The 16,370-nt window shown below is 39.8% G+C and overlaps 1 protein-coding gene across 3 annotated transcripts in view; it reads right to left on the minus strand.

Annotated features, from left to right (window-relative positions):
* LOC137259073 (ATP-dependent RNA helicase DDX1-like) overlaps nucleotides 1-16,370 on the minus strand; it is a 339,352-nt gene that overhangs the window by 312,136 nt on the left and 10,846 nt on the right. For all 3 annotated transcript variants that reach the window (XM_067796786.1, XM_067796787.1, XM_067796785.1), the window contains 2 exons: nucleotides 10,097-10,257; nucleotides 7,692-7,764 (listed from right to left, as the gene is read on the minus strand). In XM_067796786.1, the coding sequence (XP_067652887.1) occupies nucleotides 7,692-7,764; nucleotides 10,097-10,257 (234 nt within the window). The remainder of the gene's footprint in view (nucleotides 1-7,691; nucleotides 7,765-10,096; nucleotides 10,258-16,370) is intronic.

Genomic DNA, 16,370 nt, shown 5'->3' on the forward strand with positions numbered 1-16,370 from the left:
TTGTGTTTACTCTTGTTCAACGAACCTTCAAAGAAATTGCCTGATATGTGCAACAATGTTGACGTGTGACATCACTATCGATGACCAATTTCGTTCATAATGGCAGCTTCGCTGACAAGGATACACAGGATTTTATGAGGACTCTATTATTAATTCAGGGATCTTTTGTACATAAATGTGAGATGTAAGTAATCAGAATTATTTTGACTATCTGGGAATTGTTATATGTTTTTATCATTTGCATTGTAAATAATTGAGGAAGCCAGACATACTAACAAGTACTGTTGTCTTTCTGCGTGATTTTGCGTCTGTCAAGGTGTTACGCTGTACTGAAAGTTTGACAGTTTCTTATGAATTATCACATGATAGCATTGTATTTATTTTTAATTTGCTATTTCTTGCTATGATATTCTTCCACTGAATATTCTAAGCCTATTGAGGAATCTTTCACGTACAAAACTTTGCATGGGTGAAAGTTCAAAAGGTATGAGCGAATGTCCACTTTCGCGATTTGGTAAGCTGTGCTCTGATTGGTCACTATCAAAGGTTACCTGACGTGACCTACTAGGTTTTGTTAGACCCAGTCTAGGAGTGTAATGAATAACACTGGGGCTAAGTTTACTTAGACTGATTATGATATTCATATCTATGCCACTAAATGTGTGTGTTACTTTTAAAACTAACATGGCAGTAGGATAACACGTTTCATTATGATACTTATATCTATGCTATCACATGACTGTGTTACTTTTAGAACTGATATGGCAGTAGGATAACACGTTTCATTATGATACTTATATCTGTGCTATCACATGATTGTGTTACTTTTAGAACTGATATGGCAGTAGGATAACACGTTTCATTATGATACTTATATCTGTGCTATCACATGATTGTGTTACTTTTAGAACTGATATGGCAGTAGGATAACACGTTTCATTATGATACTTATATCTGTGCTATCACATGATTGTGTTACTTTTAGAACTGATATGGCAGTAGGATAACACGTTTCATTATGATACTTATATCTGTGCTATCACATGACTGTGTTACTTTTAGAACTGATATGGCAGTAGGATAACACGTTTCATTATGATACTTATATCTGTGCTATCACATGACTGTGTTACTTTTAGAACTGATATGGCAGTAGGATAACATGTTTCATTATGATACTTATATCTATGCTATCACATGATTGTGTTACTTTTAGAACTGATATGGCAGTAGGATAACACGTTTCATTATGATACTTATATCTGTGCTATCACATGACTGTGTTACTTTTAGAACTGATATGGCAGTAGGATAACACGTTTCATTATGATACTTATATCTGTGCTATCACATGACTGTGTTACTTTTAGAACTGATATGGCAGTAGGATAACATGTTTCATTATGATACTTATATCTATGCTATCACATGATTGTGTTACTTTTAGAACTGATATGGCAGTAGGATAACACGTTTCATTATGATACTTATATCTATGCTCTCACATGATTGTGTTACTTTTAGAATTGATATGGCAGTAAGATAACACATACTACATTAAGATATTTAAATTACAATAAGTTAAGGCAGAGAATACTTCATGTGTAAGTCATCATTTATAGCTGGATAATCTCACCTGAGCGCCACACATTTGGTAGACATTAAAACTTTCTACTGTACAGTTGTATAGAATTTGCAAATATTTAAACAAATAGTATTTTGGGGTCAGTCTCACTCTAACCAAGTTCAACTATTAATTAAATTAGTGTATATGTATTTGTGCGTTCATTTATGATTAATGTAATGAATACAGTATATTTCAAGTATCCTGTAATTAATGCTTTAATGCTGTAACCCCTGGGCTAGCACATCAAATTTACAATGAGTTTAATTAGGGCTTCTTGCCATAAGGCAAAAGACCTATTGTAATTACTGATGTTTTTATTATTATTATTATTATTTATTTTTCCGCCGTATTTTGTTCCAGCGCTACAAAGAGCACCAGTGGACAGAATCGCTTGAAAAAAATCAGGCAGATGCGCACCGAGGTGTAGATATTCCCCATTAAAATCTCTAGGCTGTGGGCCCAATAGCAAAGGGCAGATAAATCAAAATTAATTCAAAATTTTCAATTTGAAATGCAAATATCTCCAAAACTACTGCTGCAATGACTACCAAACTTCTTGAGCAGATGCGCAATCAAAATGTCTACAATTTCGCCTGGACGGGTCGAGTCGCTAAAATGCACCGTTTGGCCGCTATTTGCGATTGAAGTTTTTGCTGCTGTTTTTCAGCCCAATTCCGACTACTTTGCTCCCAAAATCTGCTGCACTACAACTACAACAGCTACCGCTTTCAAACTTGCCATACTTTGTCTCTAGGCACCTCCCTACGCAACGACATCGTCAAATGCGACAATGTGGATTTGATGGCCGCCATATTGGATGCTACTTCGGGGCAAAACTTGTCTACAAAAACGTATACAGGCTTCTCTGTGAATTTTTTTGCAAGCCACACGTAGCAGATACAACACTTGAAATACATGTTCTGAAGTTGCCTTTGGCTGGTGAACAATTTTTGTTCTTAGTCATATATCAAAAGTCACGTGATACGGCCGCCATATTGGATTGAAGCTGTTGAAAGGAAATTTGCAGATTTTGTGAAGTACGCATTTTCCGCAATCCATAACTCTTAACGTTTTGCAAGCAGAACATTGAAATTTTGCAGATATAGAATACCTACCTAAAATATGTAGCAAGTGAAAGTTTGTTGCGATATCTTGCTTAGTTACGCATATGGAGATGTTTACTTTTGTTGTTTATTTTCCACTCAGATGTATTTTCAAAAAATCGCAGCACCATGACTATTACAGCTACGCAGCTACAATCTTGGAGTGTGCAGTAACTTGATGTGTTGAACATTTTTTGTTCTTTGATGCATGTCAAAATGTGAATTGTTTGGCCGCCATATTGGATTTCCTCAGATTCTTATGACACTACATTTGAAACGCTGTAGCTACTAGAGTTTTACACAGAATGACGTGAAAATCGGCATAGTGCATCAGCATGAGATGCTTAACATTTCGTGTTCTTACATGTATATCAAAAGTTGCATCGTTTGGCGGCAATGTGGCTTTGAAAATTGGAGAAATCTAATATGCGTCTAAAACGGCATAAAACAGCATATAACTCCCTTACTATTGATCCAATCGCTTCCATATTTTGCATGTGGCCTGGTCATGTGAAGGCGAACATTTTTGGGCGGGGGTCAAAATTCGATATCTCTAACCGTTTGGCCGCCATCTTGGATTGAAGTTTTTCGTTTATCGGGGTATCCATAGCAACGAAAGTTGAAATTCGAATGACTTGATTTTTACAGCATTGTTACGCACAGTCAAGGGAATGCGGTGTGCAAAATCTCAATTCTGTACGTTGAATAGTTTCCGAGATAATGGAGATACAGTATTTTGACGGACAGACGTACGAACAGACAACGGACAGGTTTGTCAGCAAATCTAACCAGCGCATATGATACAGCGGGCCCGGGCAAAGCAGAAACACTAATTCCTTTCAGCCTAGATGCCATAACAATGTCGTCTTAGCTCGCGAAAAAAAGTGTTTTTTCTTGTGTCTAACCAGTTAAATAACCTTGACACGTGACCTTGGTGACCTTGACTAAAAAAATTGTTTGTTTGGCATGCTATCATATGCAAGTGTCAAAACCCCGAAAAACTCAAAAATAACGATTTTCTTATTAGGGCTTCTTGCCATAAGGCAAAAGACCTATTGTAATTACTGATGTTTTTATTATTATTATTATTATTTATTTTTCCACCGTATTTTGTTCCAGCGCTACAAAGAGCACCAGTGGACAGAATCGCTTGAAAAAAATCAGGCAGATGCGCACCGAGGTGTAGATATTCCCCATTAAAATCTCTAGGCTGTGGGCCCAATAGCAAAGGGCAGATAAATCAAAATTAATTCAAAATTTTCAATTTGAAATGCAAATATCTCCAAAACTACTGCTGCAATGACTACCAAACTTCTTGAGCAGATGCGCAATCAAAATGTCTACAATTTCGCCTGGACGGGTCGAGTCGCTAAAATGCACCGTTTGGCCGCTATTTGCGATTGAAGTTTTTGCTGCTGTTTTTCAGCCCAATTCTGACTACTTTGCTCCCAAAATCTGCTGCACTACAACTACAACAGCTACCGCTTTCAAACTTGCCATACTTTGTCTCTAGGCACCTCCCACACACAGTCACATCTTTGCCAAAAAGGCACCGTTTTGACATCGATACACACTGCATTAGCTAAAAAAGAAGAGAAAACATTTGAGACGTACCCCAAATGAAAGGAAAGAGTGCGGAGCAAATTTATTAATATTTCTGCTTAGACCGCTTTAAATATCTATCGAAAGTGCTTGCTTCTATGCAGACATCACCGTAAACAATACTAGCCATCAAAATCCCCAAGTTTCTGCATATTAAGAAAATACGCACTTCTTTTTATCACCGACGGCCCATGAATACGCGGCGGAATGTGCCAAAAGGTGCCCCTACATTTTCAAGTCATTTCACTGGCAAAGTGCACGAGAATCTGAAGGAAAACGTGTGGAGGATTGCGAGCGTCTGGGAATACACACCATCATTGACTGCAGTTTTTATGTTCAACGGTTCCGTTCAAAGCTGGCGATATGTTGATGTCCTGTGTGTATAAATATCACGTCGCTTTGTGTATGTCAAAAGCACTACCGCGTACCCGATAAATTTTAGCTGAACTTCAAATGAAATGAGTTGTTTAGAGAAACTCCTCTTATAGACTTACATACATATGAGACAACAGAGACAAAATGCGAAACCACGGACGGCTTTTTGGTGTGTTGTGTACGTTATGCGCCCATTTATACGTAGAAAATTCATCATCAAGCAAAAACCGAAGTGTATATGTCAATATCCCTTCTGTTTTAGACGTGGGGCTCCCAATGAGTCTCCACGCCTAAACAGCAATGATATTTACCGATACACCGAAGAAACCATGAATGTAACTTACTTACACTAAATTTTCAGTAGAGTTGTCATATTCTTTCTACCGGTATATTATAAATAATTTAACATGCATTTGAATGGATTTCAAGATCATGACTAGTTAAAAATTCATTTCCGTGCATCTCTCTCCTTTTCACCCTCATTATCTCTGATTGAGCATGTAATGCACGTGAAATTCATTCTAAGGCGGGAGGTGGGAAATCGGAAGCGTCTCGCCAAGCACCGGTGCAATTGGCTGATTTGCAATTGGTGGTGTCATTTAAAGTAATTAATCACAAATGGCATTGTCTTCACTCTGAGTTCCAGTCCATGGTTTAATTATGAAATTTAAGTATGAAATTTCCTGTTAGAATTATGATATATAAGCGTTTATGAAACTTTTGACACAACTTAACTTACGAAGATGCGCTTTTAAGGTTGCGAATCTAAACTACAATTATTTTCCACTTCAAAGAACATCAGATGTAGACAAAAATTCCATGTGTCTCGCAAAAGATTACATGTTTTTGAAAATTCTCACTTTCTACAACCCAGTGGCTGGTTTAAGATTGTATTAAAGGTGCATAAAATATATGCATGTCATGTATGTACTTTGATTGTTTAATTATATGAATCGAGCCAGAAGTAAGATCACATTTTTTACAGGTCCCATAGATTTTTCACTCATCCTTTTGAAAATGGCAAAAATAAAATGTTGCGCCAGGTTGACGTGCTAGAAGGCGCTGAAATCAGCAAATTAACTAGGTCTGGCGGTACTTCTCCAACCAAATCTTACCTTGTTTGGTCTGATGTTGTTACCTCTTAATGCATAGAATTTTTAGTGTAACATGGAATAGCATATACGCATTCATTCTGGAAATTCCTCATCTGTGAAACAATAAACCGAGATATAAGTGGAACTGCGGTATTTTGCCTTCGGTTCCATATACATGTCTTGATTTGATAGTTATGGTTTCCTGTTTAAATCACAAAGCAGGTTTTAACAGCACAACCCGAAGAGCTACATTCCAAACATACACAACCATAACTTACCCCACATCAACCATAGAAAGTCGTCACGATATGGCTGCAATACTGCCGATGTGACGTTAAATGTTAACTCACCCACTCACTCAACCATAGAAAGATTAAATAGCCATTGTGTTCAGGTTTTACTAGTCATTTAAAATATTCTGTGTGTTTTAGCATATATCTACAACCTGATGTATCTTGTTCTGATGATCTAGTGAAATATTGTCACTGAAGCAGGAAAAGCTGCTGTTGTTTTTAAATTTATATACAGTCACAACCTGTATCATTTGAACTATAGAAACGTACTCTCGTCCTATGGTATTGAGCATTCTTCTGGTACTGGTATGATGTTATGAATATTATAAGTCAAATTTACATCAATTGAACTACGAAAGTGAACACACTGAATGGCGTTGCCTATACATCTAGACTACTTCTACGTTTGTGCTGGTAGAGTGAAATTTCCAAGATTAATCACACGTTCAGGAACAATTCAAGTACGAGTATGTCAACAAGATCAATGGTGTTTTCCTCCTGTATGTTATTGAAGTTAGATCACTAGACATGTTTGTTATGTTCTTTGATATAGATTTACTTAATACAACATATATTGTATATATATTTAAGTAACATACCATGAATCACATTCAGCTTAGGCTATCAAGTTTTATGTTTTAGACATTTTGAAAAGATTGTTGTGCCGTGTGCATGCTTTGATCACTGAATGGACAACCACTAAGTTTTTTTCTCTTTTGATGCTATTTTACAAGTAGCACCTGTTTCAAAGCTAATAAGAATTGAAAGCGACAACCATTATGTTTGTTTGTTTGATATCCTAATACGGGTAGCATCTGTATTTAAAGACAATATGAATTCAGAGTAAAAGAATGACACATTTTTCACTACTGACAGTAATATGTATTTATATTAGCTGTAGCCATGACCACAATTGGAGGTACGTCACAGATGCAAATGGCTGTATTGCATAAAATCCAAGAAGCCCTCATCGCTGCTCGCAGCTATATTTTAAACATACAATTACCCAACAAACTCACTGCCCCTAAGTCATCATCGTTGACCCATATCCCATTACAACTAACCTGTGAAGGTCCGGGGTAGAACAGGCCTTCAGCAACCTATGCTTGCCATAAAAGGCAGCTACGCTTGTCGTAAGAGGCGACTAAGGAGATCAGATGGTCAGGCTCCCTGACTTGGTTGACACATGTCATCAGTTCCTAATTGCGCAGATCGATGCTCATGTTGTTGATCACTGGACTGTCTTATAGCTGGAATATTGCTGAGTGCGGCGTAAAACTAAACCCACTCACTCACTCCCCATTACTATGTTGCATAAAAGAAGCCATGATCTTTAATGTCTTTAAACTACAGTTTCAGTTGCTGGTCAGCTTGAAGTCAGCAACTAATAAAAATATTCCTCCTGTCAAAAGTGAGGAATAGATCTGCTTTCAAAATAATTTGTGTGTTGGTGCACGTCCTCTTTACATTTATGGAAATGTTGTGGAAGGAAAGTTCTTTGCTTTGGCTGTATTTTATATATAATATAATAAAACAGTCCTTGGTGTAGGTTAATCTTACTTACAGTCAAGTGAGTTCATAACAAAATGATTCCTACCATTCTTAGACCACCTTATCTCGCCTCTGTCTAAATCCAGGAAGCATCCAATGGTGTCATTCATTCCAAACGGCTGCAACAAAACAGAATCTATCAGTATAGATATCACAATTCCATGAATCACTGACTTGACTGACACATGTCATTGTATCACAATTGCATGGATTGATGTCTGTGCTGTTGTTCACTGGATTGTCTGGTCCAGACTTGATTAATTACAGACTGCCGAGTGCAGCATAAAACTAAACTCACACATTCATAATACCTCAAGATTCAACAGTTTGTTCCTATGTAGATATCTTGTCAAAAATAAAACAAACAAAAAGCTATGTATACAGCATACAGTTTCTGAAGCCAACAATTTCTAACATCAATTCCATAAATGTACAATTGGCTGGACCTAATTCCAGGAGCCAACAGTTCCCTGGATCTAATTCCTGGAACAAACAGTTCCCTGGATCTAATTCCAGGTGTCAACAGTTCCCTGGATACAATTCCAGGAGCCAATAGTTCCCTAGATCTGATTCCTGGAACCAACAGTTCCCGGGATCTAATTCAAAGAGTCAACAGTTCCCTTGATATAATTCCAGGAGCCAACAGTTCGCTGGATTTCATTTCAGGAACCAACAGTTCCCTGGATCTAATTCCAGGAAACAACGTTTCCAATCGGTTCAATGGAAATCATGAAAAACATAAATGCCATATATCTGCAAACAGCAAAAGGCACCACTTCAAGATCTGTCTCCTATATCTGCCAAGATCTGTTGAAAGATATCAATTCCAGCACTATATCGCAGCGGTCTGTAAATAACTGAGTTTGGACCAGACAATCCAGTGATCAACAACATGAGCATTGATCTGCGCAAGTGGGAACCAATGACATGTGTCAACCAAGTCAGAGAGCCTGAGCACCTGATCCCGTTAGTCGCCTCTTATGACAAGCTGAGTACCGTTTTATGGCAAGCATGGGATGCTGAAGGGATATTCTACCCCGGGACCTTCACGGTGCCCTTTCCATGGAAACTAAGAAATCACAAATACCTGTAAATAGCAAAAGGCACCATTTTAGCTTCTGATTGGTATATCTACCAAGTTTTGCAGAAACATAAAGAATGGATTTTGAGTTCTACTCCGGAAACGAAGCCATCCCTCCATTTTCAGACTAAATCCAAAACGTTTCCATGGAAACTGAGAAAATAATACATCACAAAAACCTGTAAATAGCAAAAGGCACCACATTGGGGTCTGCCACACATATCTACCAAGTTTTGCAGTAAAATATTGAACGTTTTTTTAGTTTTGCTCCCGAAACGAGGCCCACCCAACCGTTAGACTAACACCAAATGTTCCATGGAAAAACAAAACAAGAGTCATCAGAAAATGAAACATCCCCCTGGCCCCCACATGTTTGAAAAGACAAATCATCTGACAGTTACTTATTGTATTTTTCTAAGTTTAAATTGTTTCCATGGAATTGATGAAAAATATAAATGCCATATATCTGCAATCAGCAAAAGTCACCATTTCAAGATCTGTGCTCCAGAAACGAAATACACCTCTCACTCTTGAGACTAAGTCCGAAATGTTTCCATAGAAACCGAGAAAATAACAAATCACGAAAACCTGTAAATACCAAAAAGCACCACTTTGTGGTTTGCCACGCATATCTACCATATTTTGCTGAAAGATATTAAGAAGTTTTTGAGTTGTGCTCCGGAAACGAAATACACCTCCTACTTTTGAGACTTTTGCTCAAAAATATTGAATGGTTTTTGAGTTCTGCTCCGGAAATGAAACGCACCTCTCACTTTTGAGACAAAGTCCGAAAAATTTCCATGGAAACCGCGAAAAAAAAATTTTAATAAATCATAAAAACCTGTTTATACCCAAAGGCACCACTTTGGGGTCTGCCACACATATATGTACCAAGTTTTGCTGAAAGATATTAAGAAGAGTTTTAGTTCTGCTCCGGAAACGAAATACACCTCTCAAATTTGAGACTAAGTCCGAAACGTTTCCATGGAAACCCAGAAAATAATAAATCACAAAAACTGTACATAGCAAAAGGCACCACTTCAGGTTATGATTGATATATCTACCAAGTTTTGCCCAAAAATATTGAATGGTTTTTGAGTTCTGCTCCAGAAACGGAACCCATCGCACCATTAGACTAACACCAAAATGTTGCATGGAAAAACAAACAAAAAAATGCCAAAAATCTGTAAATAGCAAAAGGCACAATTATAGGTTGAGATTATTCTATCTATCAAGTTTGGTCTAGAAATATTGAACGGTTTCTGAGTTATACTCCAGAAACAAAATGATTACAAATGGACGGACGGACAGATGAGCCGTCAACTATATCACCCTGCACTACATGCCGGGAGGGATAAAGATTGACTTACCTCTCCGTAACTATCAAACTGCTTTCCATTGGACTTTTTTCCAGTTCCTCCAAATCCATATCCAAATTTACAAGTTCCCAGATCAAGTGTTGCCCGATCCGTGGACCAGCCAACTCTGCACAGCCCTTCATCTGTCACTGTTGCTTCGTAGTAGTACCTGCCTGAACACACAGAGAGGACAGTGAGATGAAGGGAAATGACCTAATTGAACACAACTGTCATCATCATACCATATCATCACTGCCATCGATGTACAGTTTGTGCCCATTGCAGTGAAGCCATTTAACGGAAGGGCTTGTATAACCAAGCATTGCCATGCCAAGTCATCAGAGGACTGTTTGTCTGCTGATAGTGTGTGACATTTCCCAGTATTCTCACTGCTGTTCATAAGAGGTGGATCTGCCTGATGTAGCTGTCGTCAGTCGTGTTGTAGCTCTTGGTCTCCCTGGACTGTCTTGGGTCTGACCTGTTTGTTGGTAGTAGTTTATCAATTTGCTGATGATAACCTGGCAGCTATTCTGAGACCACCATATTGGCAGTACTGATCACCCTGTCTGTCTCTTTGTGCTTGCATAAGTCTTAACATATTTGTAATGGCTTTTTGGTTATTATATGCTTGCTCTGTCCAGCATCAGTAACTGTGCCACAATCATGCTTTGGCATGTTTTCTGCATGGGTTCAAACCTGTACAAGCATTTTTGCTTTTTTTTTTTAAAAGTGATAACTTTTATTTGCCCTGTAGTTCAGTTAAAATTTTCATGTCATCTTAAGTTTTGCACTTATCTGATAGTGGAATGGCCAATCACTGGTTACCTATGTCTCTGGGAGGACAAACATGAGTGGTGTAGTTCAGAAGGAGGGCAGTCAAAACTATTCAATGTCTGAGCTTCACAGGTTTGATGGGTTGCTTCCGCACAAACTCATAGGAACTGGGAGTTAAACTATCTCACACTGTATCCTTTGTCATAGGACAACAGGGAGCATAAGGACAGTCAAGTCAAGGAGTTCTTTAGAAGAAAGTGTTGATAAACAATCAATAAGAGTGTCAACAGATGAGATCACTCAGCAAAGTCTCATCTTGAAAGACAGCACTTCAGTCAAATCGTTCAGGCCCATTCGGTTTGAGAATGGGTCTGAACCCTTTGCCCTTTTGGTAACCAGGAAATATGTGGAGGAGAAACCAAGGGATTTGGAATGCTTTTCTCCCATTCCCTATGGAAGAAAGTCAGTCAGCCTCCAAGAGGGATGTCAGGTACAAAAAATAGTGAACCCTAACAGTTATGCACAGGGATCACCAAGGGCTCTAGAGGATTGCTTACTGGTAAGTCAGGGCCAACTTCCCCTTCTGCTGAAAAGGCTGCTTTCGCACCTGAAGTACAGCAGTCCACTTAGGCACCTCCTTCCCTGAAGTGGAAGGATAAGCACTGGTAAGGATGGAAGGCCAGGCATGAGGGGTTGCTCAAGGGCTTGGAGTCCTTAACTGGTTAACCACCTCTGTGGTCTCCCTGACTACAGTCAGAAGCCTTGAGAATATGGTGGAAGACATCCTGAATGGCAAAGACAGCAGCACCTGCTCAGAAGCCAGAGAATACCTTGCAACAGACAGCAGCCAAAGTCTCATTTGGCCGATCCACCAGCTGCCTCTGCAGGGCCAAGAGGGACATTGAGTGGACAGTAACCTGGGCTGTTGCACAGCATTGCAGTCCTGCTCCTTGAAAGAATGATAGATTTCAATACCTGGCTACCAGAGGTGAAACGCAGCTGGCACCAACCCTGCCAAGCCTACACCTGGTTGTGGCCAGATGACATCCCCCGGGGGATAGAGTCATACACACTCATCAACCATTTGGGGCTCAAACAGCGCTTCCTCCCCCATCGAGTAGTGACAGCTTAGCTCCTGGAGATTGAACCATGACCTGCTTCTCAACAGGAGAGGGTTAACAACCTCAAGTGAAGGTAGAATGCACCACAGCCTGACACAGAGCACAATCTGTGGGGTTGTCGAAAAGGACAACCACCTGCAGCAACAAAGTAGCAATATCCTCACGTACCAGAGGAGGGATGCCCAAGGCGCTTGGAAGTACCATGGTAACCGGTGGAGCCGGCGCTTGAGTACTCACAGCAGGGATGCAAGTTGCCAATGGTGCTGGACAGCTGGACTACACCTGAGCAAAGGGGAAAGGCACTCCCCAGGAAACAGGACCAACTCAGAGGATGGATGCCGATCTGCTCTTGATGACCGGACATAGCGTCGAGGATGAGCAAACACATCAAAGTCTTCTGCTGCTGTAAAATGGATGACAAATAATTTCAAGTCAATGATGAAGGAGAAACATTGGAGAGTGCAGAAGTAGAGAGTGTTGGGGAAAAGGTGGGGAGGGGTGGCTTTTCTGCCGTCTTAGTCTGCTTATCCCCTCACTAGCAGAAGAAGAGGCACTCTTTTCACCCTTCGACTTTCCAAGAAAGTGGATCTTTCACCCATATGTCCCCTCCCCAAACCAGCCCCCAGCAGATTTGTATAGAACAGCATATCCGCCGACTGTGGATTAATAGTCCAGTGAGTAAAGGCCTTGTCATTATGGTGTCACAAGTCTGGTCACTATGGTGCTCCTCAACGAGGCAATGCAAACAGACCTGGTGAGCATCTTGAGGCAGCAACGTAGCACCCATGAAATGCAAGCTCGGAACTGTAACAAACAGGACCAGGCAGGGGTAGCTGTGTACAGTGACAATATGCATACACAAACACACATATAGCAAAGAGAAAATGCACAATCAATAACAATTTGCCAAAAAGCTAAAGAATTAAACCTTCTGAACATGTAGACATGAACATGCTGAGAAAATGTAAGCCATAGTGTTTACATAATACATCATATACAGTCTGCCACACATATCTACCAAGTTTTGCTGACAGATATTACAAAGTTTTTTACATGTGCTTCGGAAACGAAGCCCATCCGTCCATTTTGATACTAATTGATTTCCATTGAAACCGAGAAAATGATAAATCACAAAAACCTGTACATAGCAAAGGCACCACTTTAGGTTCTGCTTGATATATCTACCAAGTTTTGCAGAAAAATATTTTTACAACTGTTGTGGGATATTTAATGGATATAAAAATGCATGTAGGTACACCAACGAGGACTTCTTCTGAAAAAAATGTAATTTTCTGATTAAAATTGATATTTTATACTAATCTTGACTAATGCTTAATAAGCTTGTCTCCTTCTTTTATCTGAACATAGTGGAACACTTGAATCCCTTGAAGTTCCCTTCATTGAAGAGGATGTAAAATCAACATTCACCCACAAGTAGCCTCCCTTTCATTGGCAAGCATATCAGTCATGACCGACCGTGCTTGTCACTCTCTCCAACTCAAAAAGTCCAACATTTACTGTGAAATCCAGAGTGTCATGAGAGGAAAGGATGGGGGGGTGTGTGTGTGTGTGTGACCTCATGAGTCAGGATAAGTATAAAATATCACGTTTAATCAGAAAATTAAATATTTTTGTCCTTATACTTGTAGTAAAGCACCTCTGCTTTGCATATAGCTTGAATCTCTTTCACTTATCAACATATAGTAATCGAGTAAATCTTTGTAAAAGCGAACGTGACAACCTTTGCTGATTGGGCGGAATATCCTCATTCATTCAAACAAGCTTTAATACAGTCCATACATGGGGTTCGAACAATGATGGATTGTCAAGAACTTGCTAGGTGTGTGGAGGAATTAGCAGATTCGGCCATTCTGGTAGTTTTAAGGCAGGATTTCTGAGATCTTGAAGGAGGACAGGAAACCACACCCCTGCAGGCCAGTAGGGTGAGACCACAGTCAGTTGTAGTTGCCTTGTATTCCTGAATTTCTGTAACACTTGAGTCAGTAGAGCTGGAGGCAGAAAAGCTTACACATGGAGTCCCTCCCATGGTATACTGAAAGTGTCTGTACCCCAGCCTTGTGGATCCGGTATTGAAGACACAAATGACTGTAACCATATGTTGAACTGTTGAACTGCTTGACCTTGTGCAAACAAGTCTATTATCAGGGATTGTAATGTCTGTATTATGAACCTCTGGATGTATCATCCATTTTGTTGGAGACTGCTGTTGTGTGTTGTGATAGTATGTCTGCTATGACATTCTTTGCTCCTGAAATGTGGAATGCCTTCACAAAGATGTTCAGATTGTCAATGATGCTGAACAGGTGAAACGTGAGCCGTAACAAACTTGGTGACCTAGTTGCCCTCTGTTTGTTAGTGTAGAAAGCTACCGTTGAGTTGTCTGTGTGAACTCCAAACTTGATGTTCTTGAGAAGACTTGAACAGTGTTGTATTGCGTGGATCACTGCCGTCATCTCTAAGATGGTGAGATGCATCTACAAATAGATAATCGTTACAGCCCGGCTCTGTTAGGTAGGTTCCCCACGCAGATATTGTCTCTGTGAAGCAACCAAAGCAGATATGGCTCGAGACAATCTGACAGAACAAATGGGTTGGTATTATTCAGGTGACTGTTGACAAATCTCTGGAACGGGCATAACTGTAACCTCCCCCTGCAAGTCATGTCATGTGAAGTGTCAACAGAAAGAGTATTGCTTGTGGCATCATGGCTTGAATCATATCTCATAAATCTTCCGGTAATATGATGTCATTCTGTTTGCAGAATACTCGTTGCTGCTGAAGTGCTTGTTTAAGCTGATTACTCATGTAAACAGTCATATGGCTAGAATCAGTGATGCACTTGTTTCATCTATAGCTATAATGAAGATGTTGTTTCCGGAATCTCGGCATTATGCAGTGATGATGCATCAACCTTTGACTACTTATCACCCACAATCCATGATGCAATGTTATCAATGGAAGCCTATTTATAGTAGACTGGATTGCAGTAGAGACTGGTTGCCACAAACTGAAACCTTGTGATGCTTATCGCTTCAAGTCATAGATAAATAACCTTTAATCTGCTAACTGAAGACTTCTATTGACCAAAGAATAATGTCGAACAACATTGTACACTGCTATGTGAACTGAGACAGAGTTCTGTGCAGGGCATTGTCAACAATGGACCAATCAGATTCCAGAAAAGTAACGTCACTGGTGTTGCAGTCAAATTATCATCATGGAATCTTGTACTGTCACTGACTTTTTCACCAACACTCGGCCTTGTCTGTTATCTGCATGTCCCACAGTTACACAAGCAAACGTGTATAGGTGGCTGAATGGAAGCACACAAAAAAAACTTCACCGTATAGTGTTAAGGTAATAAGACTTGTCTCCATGGCAGTTGTGTCTGTTCTGCCACATTTTATTCTTCATTGAAAATAATGAGGTCGCCATCATATACAGATGATGTGATGAGGTTTCCACTCTTCCTTAACAATGTTACTGGGTGACTATAGAAACCACTCTCATTGAAGTGACAAAAAATCTTCACCACAACGAATAAAATCAAACGAATCAAAGACAGTTAGTCTGATCTTAGGCTGGTGACAGCTGCCGAACTGTCCTCTTGATCTCTGTACACTGAGCAGGAGTAATGTAAATGAAAAAGGATCTGCTTGTAGCTGCAATCTTGTGAAGTTGACACTATCTTCTTTATGCAGGATAACTTTGTGTAATCTGTCTGCCATGTACAAACGTGGCATTTGTAACAGCCGGTGTAATGAGTATCGAACTTTGGTGCTTTCCTGGACGTTATCCAACGTCATTAGTTTCAGATGTGTTTCTCTTCTGTCAGACACACATTAATCCAACACAGTCAACATCTACGTTGTAACATGCTTCATGAACATGTCTGGGATGAAGTTCTACTTCCTCCAAACTTCTAATAGTTGAGACAACTAATGAACAAACATGTTCATGCAGGTCTTCCTCCCAAGAGATCATGCACTCGTGCATGAGTGACTGCTGCAGGTGAACGATCTTGATAAATTTCCCTCGAAGAATCTGAATGCTTTCGGGCAGGTTGGTCTTGTGATGAGTAGTCTCAATGATAATCCCTGCGCACATGGTTGTGATGGTCCAACAGTGATGACTAATCTTGTCTGCAGCAGCTGTATGAAACTGGAGAGTGACCTGTTCCATGTCTGTATGGAGGAACCCTGTGGCATTGTCGTCTGACGACAGTAGACTCTTCCTGGATGGTAGCCAAGGCCAAGCTTGTGTTTGTGGCAGACTGTAAACTTCTGCTGGCATGCGGTAAAGCCTTGGACTGTGCACTTGTGAGCAGATCTCTGTACAGGTCTTCAACTAGTCGTCGTCGAGATTCATAT

The sequence above is a fragment of the Haliotis asinina genome, chromosome 12 (genome assembly GCF_037392515.1).
Source record: "Haliotis asinina isolate JCU_RB_2024 chromosome 12, JCU_Hal_asi_v2, whole genome shotgun sequence".
Classification (NCBI taxonomy): domain Eukaryota; kingdom Metazoa; phylum Mollusca; class Gastropoda; order Lepetellida; family Haliotidae; genus Haliotis; species Haliotis asinina.